This window comes from Crotalus tigris, unplaced genomic scaffold (assembly GCF_016545835.1).
Source record: "Crotalus tigris isolate CLP2741 ecotype Arizona unplaced genomic scaffold, ASM1654583v1 scf7180000018523.1292444, whole genome shotgun sequence".
NCBI classification, from domain to species: Eukaryota; Metazoa; Chordata; class Lepidosauria; order Squamata; family Viperidae; genus Crotalus; species Crotalus tigris.
In genome coordinates this window covers 1701-14546 of record NW_024097056.1, presented here as the reverse complement: position 1 = coordinate 14546, position 12846 = coordinate 1701, and the positions used below count along the sequence as shown (strand labels likewise).

Sequence of the window (12846 nt, the reverse complement as noted above, 5' to 3'; positions counted from 1 at the left end):
ATGTAGACACAAGGAGAAGCTTTACCATGAGGCCACGTGCTCCAGCCCACTGATAAAGCCGATCAAAGTGTAAGGCTTGGATGTAACAAATACATGGAACTGAAGTTCCTGGAAATCTTCTGGAACTGGCAGAGTATCACGGAAAAAGTATGGCTAGTGTTGCAACCGGTAAGCAGAGTCTCATAAATAGTTCAGGGCATTAAGGTGTGAAGGAGAGTTGTGTTTGTTGCTCGTTCTCTTCCTTTTGCACCAATCGTACCTGCAAAGCAGGTGTCACGGCCGAGCTTTGCCGCATGCCCCAATTACTCCGGGAGGGGTTGGCAACAGCTGCCACTTCGAGTCTTTAATTGGGACTGGGCAATGTCGGCTAAGGCGCTCTGTATTTTCTCCAACAGCAAGTCTCCGCGATAAACCACTTCTTCGAGGCGGGCGGCAGCCTCGTGGTTCTCCTCCTCCAAGCGGTACAAGTTGGCAGCCTAGGGGTTCAAAAGTGGAGGGAACAGGACTTTGGGGTGACTACTTTAAAACTGCCCTGGGCGTCTTCTTCAAAGAGGGAAAAAGGAAACAGTTATCCCGTCATACTTTTTTGATGATGTAATACTTTGTAACATCACACGTTTAGATAATTCAAAAGAAGAGAAAATGTGGAGACTTCCGGTGGATCAAGCAGCGACGATGGCGGCTTTTTAAGAAGCTGCCCGTTTGCGGATTACGTAAAAGCCGGCGGTACTTTGACAATCAGCTGTCCTGTGGCTTGAATCTCTTCCCTGGGAGAAAGGGAAGAGAAGAGCCGTTCAGGTAGAGGAAGAGCTCCCCTGGATCCCTATATTTTGGGGATCGGAGTGTAGAGCTCCCTCGGAGCCTGAGCCATCTTCGCGCTCCAGGACGTCTTTGTCCCGAAGTTCTGGGACGAAGCAAGACGCCGCTCCCACATCTGCTTTTTTCGGTGGTTTTGTGAGTATTTAAAAGCAGACAAAGCAGACCAGGAGAAAGTGGATTTAAGATTGATTGTGACTTTAACTCCTGCAAGTATCTTCTCCCCTTTTTATTGTTTACTTTCCCTTTTGAAGAAAGGGAAAGTGAAAGGCAAAATGGCGATGGTCTTTCTTGTTTGATTTTGCAACAAAGTTAAAAGTGGGATATAGTTCATGTTTTAAATATAGAGGCAGGAATCTTGTTCTTTCTCCCCTCCTTTTTCTTTATTATTATTACTATTATTTAAAGAACTGTGATATTATTGAGGCAAGAATTTTTTGCTCCTTTGAATTTAAAAGAATGGCTTCAAAACGTTTTGTCTCAGTCCCTAAAGCTTCTATCTCTTCCCCAATGACTCAACCTGCTTCTCAGTCTAAACCAAAGTCACCCCCACCCTCCCCTCCTCCTGCAATTTCTCTTAAAGACTTACAAGATGCTTTAAAAATGAATGCTTTGGATATTAAAGAGGTAAAAGATCTTATAATGGCAGAGAGGGCAATAATATAATAATAATAATAATAATAATAATAATAATAATAATAATAGTAGTAGTAGTAGTAGTAGTAGTAGTAGTAGTAGTAGTAGTAAAGTTGGAAGGGACCTTGGAGATCATCTAGTCCAACCCCCTGCTCAGGCAGGAAACCCTACACCATTTCGGACAAATGGCTGTCCAGTCTCTTCTTAAAAACTTCCAGTGTTGGAGCATTTACTGCTTCTGGAGGCAGGCTGTTCCACTGATTAATTGTTCTCACTGTCAGGAAGTTTCTCCTTAGTTCTAGGTTGCTTCTCTCCTTGATTAGTTTCCACCCGTTGCTTCTTGTCCTGCCTTCAGGTGCTTTGGAAAATAGCTTGATTCCCTCTTCTTTATGGCAGCCCCTGAGATATTGGAATACTGCTATCATGTCCCCCCTTGTCCTTCTCTTCGTTAAACTAGACATACCCAATTCTAGCAACCGTTCCTTATATGTTTTAGCCTCCAGTCCCCTAATCATCTTTGTTGCTCTTCTCTGTACTCTTTCTAGAGTCTCAACATCTTTTTTACATCGTGGTGACCAAAACTGGATGCAGTATTCCAAGTGTGGCCTTACCAAGGCATTGTAGAGTGGCATTAATACTTCACGTGATCTTGATTCTATCCCTCTGTTAATGCAGCCTAGCACTGTGTTGGCCTTTTTGGCAGCTGCAGCACACTGCTGGCTCATATTTAGGTGATTGTCTACTAGGACTCCGAGGTCCCTCTCACAGTTACTACTATTGAGCATGGTGCCACCTATGCTGTACTTGTGCATTTGGTTTTTCTTGCCTAAATGTAGAACCTTGCTTTTTTCACCATTGAATTTCATTTTGTTAGTTAGTGCCCAGTGTTCAAGTCTGTCCAGATCCTTCTGTATCTTAAGCCTGTCTTCTGGAGTGTTGGCTATTCCTGCCAGCTTGGTGTCGTCTGCAAATTTGATGAGTTCCCCATCTATCCCTTCGTCCAAATCATTGATGAAGATGTTGAAGAGCACTGGGTCCAGAACAGAGCCCTGGGGCACCCCACTACACACTTCCCTCCATATAGATGCAGTTCCATTGAAAACCACATGCTGAGTACGGCCGGTCATGTGCCATAGGTTCACCACCACTGGTATAGGGTTTCCTGCCTGAGCAGGGGTTGGACTAGATGACCGCCAAGGTCCCTTCCAACATTATTATTATTATTATTGTTATATCAGAAACAAGAGGGAGTCAAGCTATTCTCCAAAGCACCTGCAAGCAGGACAAGAAGCAACGGATGGAAACTAATCAAGAAGGAGAACCAACTTGGAACTAAAGAGGAATGTCCTGACAGTGAGAACAATTAAACAGTGGAACTTGCCTCTAGGCCAGTGGATCTCAACCTGTGGGTCGGGACCCCATTTGGGGTCGAACGACCATTTCACGGGGATCGCCAAACAACGCAGTCCGCCATTTTTTTCCCCCTTTTCCTTAGCTGTGCTACTCTCTTTTATTCTATTGGCTTTTGAAAGCCAATAGAATAGACTCTCTTGAATAGAGTCTAATTCTATTGGCTTTCAAAAGCCAATAGGAATTGTCCAGGCTGTCTCTGCCCTGCTGAGCCCGCCAAAAGCCCCAGTCTGCAAACGGTGCTGCACCAGTTGAGTAGTCCCCGATTTACGACCGGATGAGTAGTCCTTGACTTATGACCGGTTGGGGGTAGCGGCATTAGAAAGGTTGAGAACTACTGCTCTAGAATTTGCAGGGTGCTCCAACATTGGAAGTTTTTAAGAAGAGACTGGGCAGCCATTTGTTTGAAATGGTATAGGGTTTCCTGCCTGAGCAGGGGGTTGGACTAGAAGACCTCCAAGGTCCCTTCTAACTCTGTTATTGTATTGTATTGTATTGTATTGTATTGTATTAAATCTATTAGAACAGAAAGAATAGCTCTGGGCAATCATACAACTACTGTGTTGTTACTTGCGAAGTCGTGTCCGACCCATCGCGACCCCATGGACAACGTTCCTCCAGGACTTCATGTCCTCTACCATCTTCTGGAGTCCATTCAAATTCACACCTACTGCTTCAGTGACTTCATCCAGCCATCTCATTCTCTGTCGTCCCCTTCTTCTCTTGCCCTCCATCTTTCCCAGCATTAGGCCCTTCTCTAGTGAGTCCTTCCTTCTCATTAGGTGGCCAAAGTACTTGAGTTTCAACTTCAGGATCTGGCCTTCTAAAGAGCAGTCGGGGTTGATCTCTTCTAGGACTGACCGGTTTGAACGCCTTGCAGTCCAAGGGACTCGCAGGACTCTTCTCCAGCACCATAGTTCAAAGGCCTCAATTCTTTTGTGCTCAGCCTTTCTTATGGTCCAGCTTTCACAGCCATACATTGCAACTGGGAAAACCATGGCCTTGACTATACGCACTTTTGTTGGCAGGTGATGTCTCTGCTTTTTAGTATGCTGTCTAGATTTGCCATAGCTTTCCTCCCCAGGAGCAAGCGTCTTTTAATTTCTTGGCTGCAGTCCCCATCTGAGGTGATCTTTGAGCCCAGAAAAATAAAATCTGTCACTACCTCCATTTCTTCCCCATCTATTTGCCAGAAATTGAGAGGGCCGGATGCCATGATTTTGGTTTTCTTAATGTTGAGTTTCAAGCCAACTTTTGCACTCTCCTTCTTCACCCGCATCAAGAGGCTCTTTAGTTCCTCTTCACTTTCTGCAATTAGAGTGGTATCATCTGCATATCTTAGGTTGTTGATATTTCTCCCGGCAATCTTAATTCCAACATTTGATTCATCTAGCCCTGCCTTTCTCATGATGTGCTCTGCATATAAGTTAAACAGGCAGGGCGACAGTATACAGCCTTGCCGGACTCCTTTTCCAAGTTTGAACCAATCAGTGGTTCCGTGTCCAGTTCTCACTGTTGCTTCTTGACCCGCATATAAGTTTCTCAAGAGACAAATGAGATGGTCTGGTACTCCATCTCTTTAAGAACTTGCCACAATTTGTTGTGATCCACACAATCAAAGGCTTTAGCATAGTCAATGAAGCAGAAGTAGATGTTTTTCTGGAACTCCCTAGCTTTCTCCATGATCCAGCGTATGTTTGCAATTTGATCTCTAGTTCCTCTGCCTCTTCGAAATCCTGCCTGTACTTCTGGTAGTTCTCGATCCACATACTGCTGGAGTCTAGCTTGTAGGATTTTAAGCATAACTTTACTAGCATGTGAAATGAGTGCAATGGTGCGATAGTTTGAACATTCTTTGGCATTGCCTTTCTTTGGAATTGGAATGTAAACTGACCTTTTCCAATCCTGTGGCCACTGTTGAGTTTTCCAATTTGCTGGCAAATTGAGTGTAGCACTTTTACTGCATTGTCTTTTAAGATTTTGAATAGCTCAGCTGGAATACTGTCACCTCCACTAGCTTTGTTGTTGCTCAGATTTTCTAAGGCCCATTTCACTTCACTTTCTAGGATGTCTGGTTCGAGGTCAGTGACCATCTCATTGTGGTTATCTGGGATGTTAAGCTCATTCTTGTATAGTTCTTCTGTGTAGTTTTGCCCTCTCTTCTTAATCTCTTCTGCCTCTGTTAGGTCTCTGCCATTTTGGTCCTTTATCATGCCCATCTTTGCATGAAACGTTCCCTTCATATCTCCAATTTTCTTGAAGAGATCTCTGGTCCTCCCTGTTCTGTTGTTTTCTTCTATTTCTTTCTTTTTTTTTTTTTTTAGAAATAGAACAAAACAACTACTGTAGCTACCAGCTGATTTGGCAGTTTGTGGTTGAGCAGTGTGCATAAAGAATTTCTATGGCTAAGCGGGGCGGTTCAATGTGTCAATTTTATGACTGTTTTTGCCTTGGTTGCCAAGCGAATCAACACACTTGTTTAGTGAACCAAGGGGGTCATTAAATGAATCTGGCTTCCCCAACTGACGTCGCTTGTTGGAAGTCGGCTGGGAAGATGGGAAATGGTGATCGGGGGAGCCCAGAATGCTGCAACCGTCGCGAACGCGAGTCAGTTGCCCAGCGTCTGGATTTTGATCACGTGACCACGGGGATGCAGCAACCGTCGTGAATGCGAGTCAGTTGCCAAGCGTCTGAATTCTGATCACGTGACCATGGGGAGGCAGTGAGGGTTATAAGTAAGAGGACTGGTCCATAAAGATCCATTTTTTAAAGGGTCCCTGTAACTTCGAACAGGGACTGAATGAATGCAAACCGAGAACTTCTTGTGATGAATGCCTTCCCCAAAAAATGCTCTATAGGAGTGTGTTTTAGGAGAGTGTTTCCAGCTCCCTCTGATGTAACTAGATTTTTTTTTATCCCTGGAAAGAAGCAAAGATTGAGCCATTGCTTCTCTCTTTGCAGGTGGAATGATAAAATGTAATTCCTCTGCCCTCTAGAGCCCCATTTCAGAATAAGAATCTCTGTCAAGGAAATCCCAGGAAGAGCCAACTGGCTATTTATTACATTTTAGGACGTTGGGATGTTTTCAATCTTTTGAGATGCTCTGTGTGATTGTTGTTGTAAAAACGGTGGTAAAAGCAACTAAAGAGTCTGTCTGTTGTTTTCTTTGTGCGTAACAAGAGACAATACCAGAAATTCCTGGCAGAATCTTAGAAGCCTAGAAAATTGTGAAGAAGAATTGTGAAAATTGTGAAGAAGAATTTTTTTTTTTAAAGAAATCCGGAGATGGAATCCATTTGGAATGTGTTGGTGAGTGAGATCTTTGTATGAGAGAGATTTCAATTGTTCTGAGATCCCATTACCGTAACCCAGAGGTTAAAAAAAATATTGATCTGGTTTAATTCACATTCCAAAAAGAAGAAAAGGTAAATTCTCCTATAGGATAAACTCAGCTCCTGGTGATTTGGGGAGTTTTCCACATAGGGTTTTTTTTTGGCTACACTTATGGAAGAGATTTTCAATTACCTTTTTCCAGGGTCTTTTTTTTTTTTTTTTTTTTTGATGTTTCATTCTAGTTTACAGTTTTGGGCTTTTCCTGGTGGTCTCCCATCCATGTGCTACTATGATCAAGCAGAGGTTAGTCTGGTGTTGCTGCTATCTGCTGAACAACTCTAAAAGGAATTAATATTAAACCAATTGTATGTATTTTAGAATTTATGACTGCTTCCCATGCATTTAATCATTTCCCCCAGTTGCTGCATTCAAGATTTGGGGATGTTGTTCAACACTGAATTCATCTATGGGGAGAACCATAATGTGACGGTTAAATTTGAGGATGAAGGAATGCAAAACAATGGTGATTCTTCTTCAAAGATTAATAAAGTCTTAGCATTAATAAATAGAATCTTGAATATGAAACCTTTAGTTTGCCTAACACTCTTAACCCATACAGTAAATTTATGGATCACTTTAACCAGGATTCATTCTAAATTCAAGCCAACCAACCATATCATAGCTTAAAAACCTAGGCCAGGGCATTTCAACCTTTTCACCCATTGTACCACTTTTAGGATATGGCAAAATCTGAGTACCACCAGTCACCTAGCAAGGTGTCAAAAATTTGATAAAGTACAAGTAGTCCTCGACTTACAACAGTTCGCTTAGTGACTGTTCGAAGTTACAACGGCACTGAAAAACGTGCCCCCCCAAGCCACAGCCGAGCAAGACACCTGCCTGCCCACCCGGGGTGCTCTTCCTCCAGTCCGAGGTTTTCATTGTTGTGAGCATTTCTGTTGAGGGTTGGCAGCGGGGATGGGGTGGGGGTGTTTGGTTATTATTCCCCCCGTCTGCTGGGTGGTTGCAGCAGGTTTTGGTCACTTCACATGACCCTGGGACACTGTGACCGCCATAAATATGAATCAGTTGCCAAGCATCTGAATGTAAATCATAAGACCCTGGAGATGCTGCAACATTCCAGCTGATCGGCGCTTCTTCTGGGCTCAGCAGAAGTGTCAGGATCAGTGCTGCTTTCCAGCTGATTGGTGCTTCTTCAGGGTTCAGCAGAAGCACCAGGATCAGTGCCGAGCTCCAGCCGGAGCCTGGCGCTGATCCTGGCGCTTCCACTGAGCCCTGACAGTCCTGCAGCTCCAGCCATCTCTCGCTCAGGCTTGTGCGGTGCTGCCACTGGTTCAGCTCATTCCCCTCCCCCGCTAGCACTTTTCTAGGATGGTCGCGTACCACCTGCCAGGTGCTAATGTACCACAGGTGGTACCCGTACCACTGGTTGAAAAGCCCTGACCTAGGCGACACATTATTCTAAGCCAACTGTTGATTTATTTTGGCACAACATGATGTTTTGGCCTCCCCTCTTTCCTTTTCATACTGCTACTTGTGACTTAGTGTCCTGTGAACTGTGCTAATTGAAGCTTATTTAAAGTTAAAATGAATCAGGGCTTAGTGCAATACCTAAAGTCCAGCCAATAGGATAGGCCAGGGGTGTCGAACTCAATTTCATTGAGGGCCGCATCAGCACTGCGGTTGCCCTTGAGGGGCCGGGTGGGTGTAGCCAGGCTGGGTGCGGCCTACTAGGTGGGTGTGGATGGAGTGGGTGTGGCCTACTGAGTGGGCGTGGCCAGCTCTACATCGTTAGAGTCAAGGGGGCCTGTGGGGGCCTGGGCAGGAGTGGGACAGATCTGAGGGTCTCTGGCAGAAGGGGGTGGACCAGGGCAAGTGCCAAGGCTGGAGAAGCCTAACTGCCTGCTGAAACCCCTCCACCGGAGCCCATCAGGCCGGATATGTGAAGTAGGCGAGGGCCATTTGCTGGCCACTTCCAGGCGTTGGTGCATTTCTTCATTCCTCACAAAGGGGGACACCTCCCCAGCATGCACCCAGGGGGCGGGGCCGACGCAGCAGGGGCTGATTCCTCGCTGTTTCCAGATGGCCTTGTGGAGCTAAGACTGAATGCCTTTCAGCCTAGATGGCCACCACAAAATTGTACATTGGCTCCTGGGCTGGCCTGGGCCAGGGCCACGGCAGAGGGGGCCATTCCCTCACTGTTTCCAGGATGGCTTCACAGGCCACATGAAACCACTTCGCGGGCCGCATCCGGCCCCCAGGCCTTGTGTTTGACATGTCTGGGATAGGCGAACTATGTCACAATTGTGTTCTCACATCAGTTTGTATTGGGGAATCGTGGTTTACAGCACTGTTTCTCAACGTGAGCACCATTAGAAAGGGTGGGCTTCAACTTCCTAAATCCCTCAGCCAGCATTCCAACTGGGAATTCTGAGAGATGAAGTCCACCCATCTTAAAGATGCTGAGGTTGTGAAAGAATGGTTTAGGGATTAATCTACAACATCTCTGTCTACACGAATTCGAGACCAAAGTTATATCTTAGCATAATGTAGAATTTGAACTACAAATCAATCTCTTGCAGACATCATTAGAATCAGGTTAATTTACCTGCCATTGAAACTTTTATTGATACTTTATTGGAATCCATTTCAGTCTCTTTCCCTGTATTTCTACACAGGCCGGGATCAAGCAAGATATAGAACACATCTTCCAGAAGGGAGACACTCCAAAGCCAGGAGATATGATTCAATTCCAGATGGTTTTGCCTTTCCAGCATTGGGGTATCTACATAGGCAATGGAGAAATTGTGCATTTTGCATATTCATGTAAGAGAAAAGTATTTTATTATCTATTTCAGGGGTGTCAAACTCGCAACGTCACATGACGTGTCGTGACGTATCGCGACTTTTCCCCAATTGCTGGCCATGGGGGGGGGGCGCAGTTTTGGCATGATGCATCTGCCCTGCGGGCTGGCAGTTTGACACCCCTGATCTATTTCCTACAGAAATATCCTAATTTTCCCCCTGGGAACTCAAGGGGAAAGCTACCTGGGAGACTTTATGGTAGGCTCACCTGACAAACCACATCTAAGCTAGGTTCAGCTGAGAAAAAATGATAGAGAGTGGAGTGTAGGCAAGTCCAGAGAAAGGGCTGCAAGGCTATTTGGTCATCCCACGCCCCCTCACAAGGAACATCTGGAGCGGAGTAACTTAAGGAGAAGGGTGGGGGACTAGTCTTTGCCAGGAACAATTGTTTGTCTTAGATTACACTAGTGGCCAAAATTGCGGAAACCTTTTGAGAGCCAATCAAGCGTCATCTTGCTTTGGCAATGAGCCAATCAGATCATAGTAGGATCTGGTTATTGATGTCCTGTATTGAAGCTGAGAGGAGGATATTTGTCAGTGTGTTATGTGATGGCTATCAAGTCGGTTGGGTTTTTTTTGTGTTCTTTCATTTAGTGAGCTTGTAAAACAAAATAAAATTAAAGCAATGGTGCAAAGAGTTGATTGGTCGCCCAGAAAGCGATGTAAAATAGTATTGTTACGTGAACAAAGCTACAGTTATAAAGAAATTAGAAGAAAAATGGGTGAAAACTTAACCAAAGGTGGCATTTGTACTGGACACTTTTCCCAAAAGGTTTCCACAATTTTGGCCACTGCTGTACTTGAGGCGGGGGGTGGGGAATTGATTTATTTATAACTACAACCTGGCAAAATTTCTCCCTCCACTTCCGGAATGCTAAACCAAAACCAAGAAAATGGGAGAGAGAGACCTTGCAGAATTCAAGCATCACATTAAGTCACGGTCCACGTCGCCATGATGGATTGAAGGGACACCAATGGCTGCATCCATTCGATAGCGAAGCCAAGCAAGGTTTCCACAATTTTGGCCACTACTGTGTAGTCCCCTGGCTTTCACTCCTGCCTTTTGCCTTCTGCCTTGCCTTGCCCTGAGAACTGCCTTTGCCTTATACACTACAGTTTGCCTCATGGACTCCCTTAGCTGGCTGGCCTGGACTTGGGACCTTGCCCTGTGAGCGCGTACATACTCTGTGGACCTTCTTTGTAATATACAGGCAGTCATTTGGGGGACTGAGGGTGGCTGCCTTCAGGGTAGCATGGGGATGGGGCCTTACCAGTCGTTGGAGGGCCATTGGCTGGGACATTTGTTATGAGAAATAAAGGACTCTCTGAGGCCTGCCTTACCTGAAGGACCCGGGTCAGGGGTAGGCAACCTTGGCTCTTTTATGACTCGTGGACTTCAATTCCCAGAATTCCTGAGCCAGCCATGCTGAGGGGAAAGGGAGAGTTTCCAAGCTGAGCCATGCTGGCTGAGGAATTCTGGGAGTTGAAGTCCACGAGTCATAAAGTCATAAGGTAGGCAACCTTGGCTCTTTTATGACTGGTGGACTTCAATTCCCAGAATTCCTGAGCCAGCCATGCTGAGGGGAAAGGGAGAGGTTTCCAAGCTGAGCCAGGCTGGCTCAGGAATTCTGGGAGTTGAAGTCCATGAGTCATAAAAGAGCCAAGGTTGCCTATCCCTGGCCTGGGTCATAACAGCAAGATCATCCATTTTGTAGATTGAAAAAAGTCAATGCTTTCAACTGCTGGAGGTCCCTCCCAATGTTGGAAAGAAATATGAAACCTCCTGAAATACTCAAGAGATGGTGAGATCTCCTGAGATTGGGACAATTCAAGAGAGACCAGCCTTCTCAGACTGGATTTTAGGAGATTTCATAGAAGGACCAATTAATGTTATGTGACATTGGATGATCTTGTGCATTTGGGACTTGTTACTTAAACCAGTATTGTGGGATGTGTACCCGAGGATGTCATATTGCTGAATTTTCAGTGTAATAAGACAAAGGATACTCATCAGTACTTGCCATATATGACACTTGACAAAAGTTTACGTGAGCAGAATTATCTAATTTTGGTCAGAAAAAAGACGAATGACAACTGCAATACCTCTATGTAGGAAGAGATCTGCTCCTAAAGGTAGTTTGCAATTAAAGGCAGTCCTCAACTTACGACAACAACTGAGCCCAAGGTTTCTGTTGCTCAGAAAGTTGTTATGTGAGTTTTCCCCGTTTCTATGACCTTTCTTGCCATAGTTGTTAAGTGAAACACCACAGTTGTTAAGTTAGTAACAGGGTTGTTAAGTGAATCTGGCTTCCCTACTGATTGCAAAAGGGGATCACATGACCCTGGGACATTGCAATGGTCGTAAGTGTGAGTCAGTTGCCAAGTGTCTGAATGTTGATCATGTGACCGTGGGGATGCCACAAAGGTTGTATGAAAAATGGTCATCATTCACTTTTTCTAGTGCTGTTGTAACTAAATGAATGGCTGTAAGTCAAGACATACCTGCACACTTGGGTCTCTTACAAGGATGTCAACAAAATCATTTCTGAAGCCCAGCATCTCAACTTCTCTTTTTTCAGTTTCTGACATATTTCCGTATGAGGTCCGCAGAGAAAAAATCAAGGATGTCCTAGGAGCTGTGAAAAGTGCAGTGTGGAATAAATTTGATCACAAATATCCTCCCTTGGATCCTACTCATGTGGTGAAAAGAGCTCTGCATATGGTAAACAAAGTCCTAAGATTCAATTTCGTTACTGCAAACTGTGAGCACTTCGCCACGTTGATGAGATACAACAAGGCTCTGTCTGATCAGGTAGGATCTCCAGTTCTCCGATCGGTTTTTTTCAGTTCAATTGGCTTTTTTTCCCCCTTCCCCTCCAGAAAACACAACAAGTCCCAGGCCCTCTTTGGGGCTTTTGCTTCTATTTTTGCTTATTTATAGCTTCCTACGGAATTTATGAATCCAGCTAGGTGGCATCAGATTTTGGTCGGTTAAATAAAGAATACTTTTTAAAAACCCTAAGGAGATATTCCAGTTAAGTGCAAGGATAGATCACAAGGAAATCTGAGTCCCAACATCCCAGGAAAAAAAAAAAACCACAAGGACAAGTCAGTGTCCATATCCATGAAGTCTTCAGAAGATAAGATGAACTTGAAGCCTTTTTGATGTGATCCAGATCTGGATTTACAGCCCTGTCCTGTAGGTTCTCCTTCTTGTCCCTCCAGCTGTTTTGAGTGGCTTCCACCAATCTGTTATTCTCCATAAGTGCTGGCACAACTCCTATCACCCCAGGCTAGAGTAATTCCTTGAAGACATCAAGTTGAGAGATGCTGAGCTTCCATTTCCTCCTTTAAAAAAATGTGTACCTGCTACTGGTGGCCAATTCATTGGAAATTACTTACTATAATGCAATAGCCTTGTTTGTATGCCAAGCTAAGATAATAATAATAATATAGGCTCCTTGGGTGCAATCCCAAAACAATTGGAGCACCACTTGAACACCATTGGCATTGACAAATTCGCTCTTTAGTCAATTGCAAAAGGCAGCCTTATTAGGAACTGCTTCCATCTTGCGACGATATCTGTAATACCATCAAACATCCAGATCTGCCTATCCCAGGTCCTGGGTAAGGACTCGATAGGTAGACAAACTGCCAAATCCAGTCTGAACATCTGGCTGACTGTGCGATGATCGATAATAATAATAATAATAATAATAATAATAATAATAATAATAATAATAATAATAATAATAGAGCATCTAG

The 12846-nt window shown here is 44.5% G+C and overlaps 1 protein-coding gene across 1 annotated transcript; it reads left to right on the top strand.

Annotated features, from left to right (window-relative positions):
* The first annotated feature begins 897 nt into the window (after positions 1–897).
* LOC120312558 (phospholipase A and acyltransferase 4-like) lies at positions 898–12556 on the top strand. The gene is made up of 4 exons (XM_039353414.1): positions 898–954; positions 6043–6171; positions 8895–9042; positions 11661–12556. The coding sequence occupies exons 2-4, from the start codon at positions 6148–6150 to the stop codon at positions 12020–12022; spliced, it is 534 nt and encodes a 177-aa protein (XP_039209348.1). The 5' UTR covers positions 898–954; positions 6043–6147; the 3' UTR covers positions 12023–12556.
* The last annotated feature ends 290 nt before the right edge of the window (positions 12557–12846 follow it).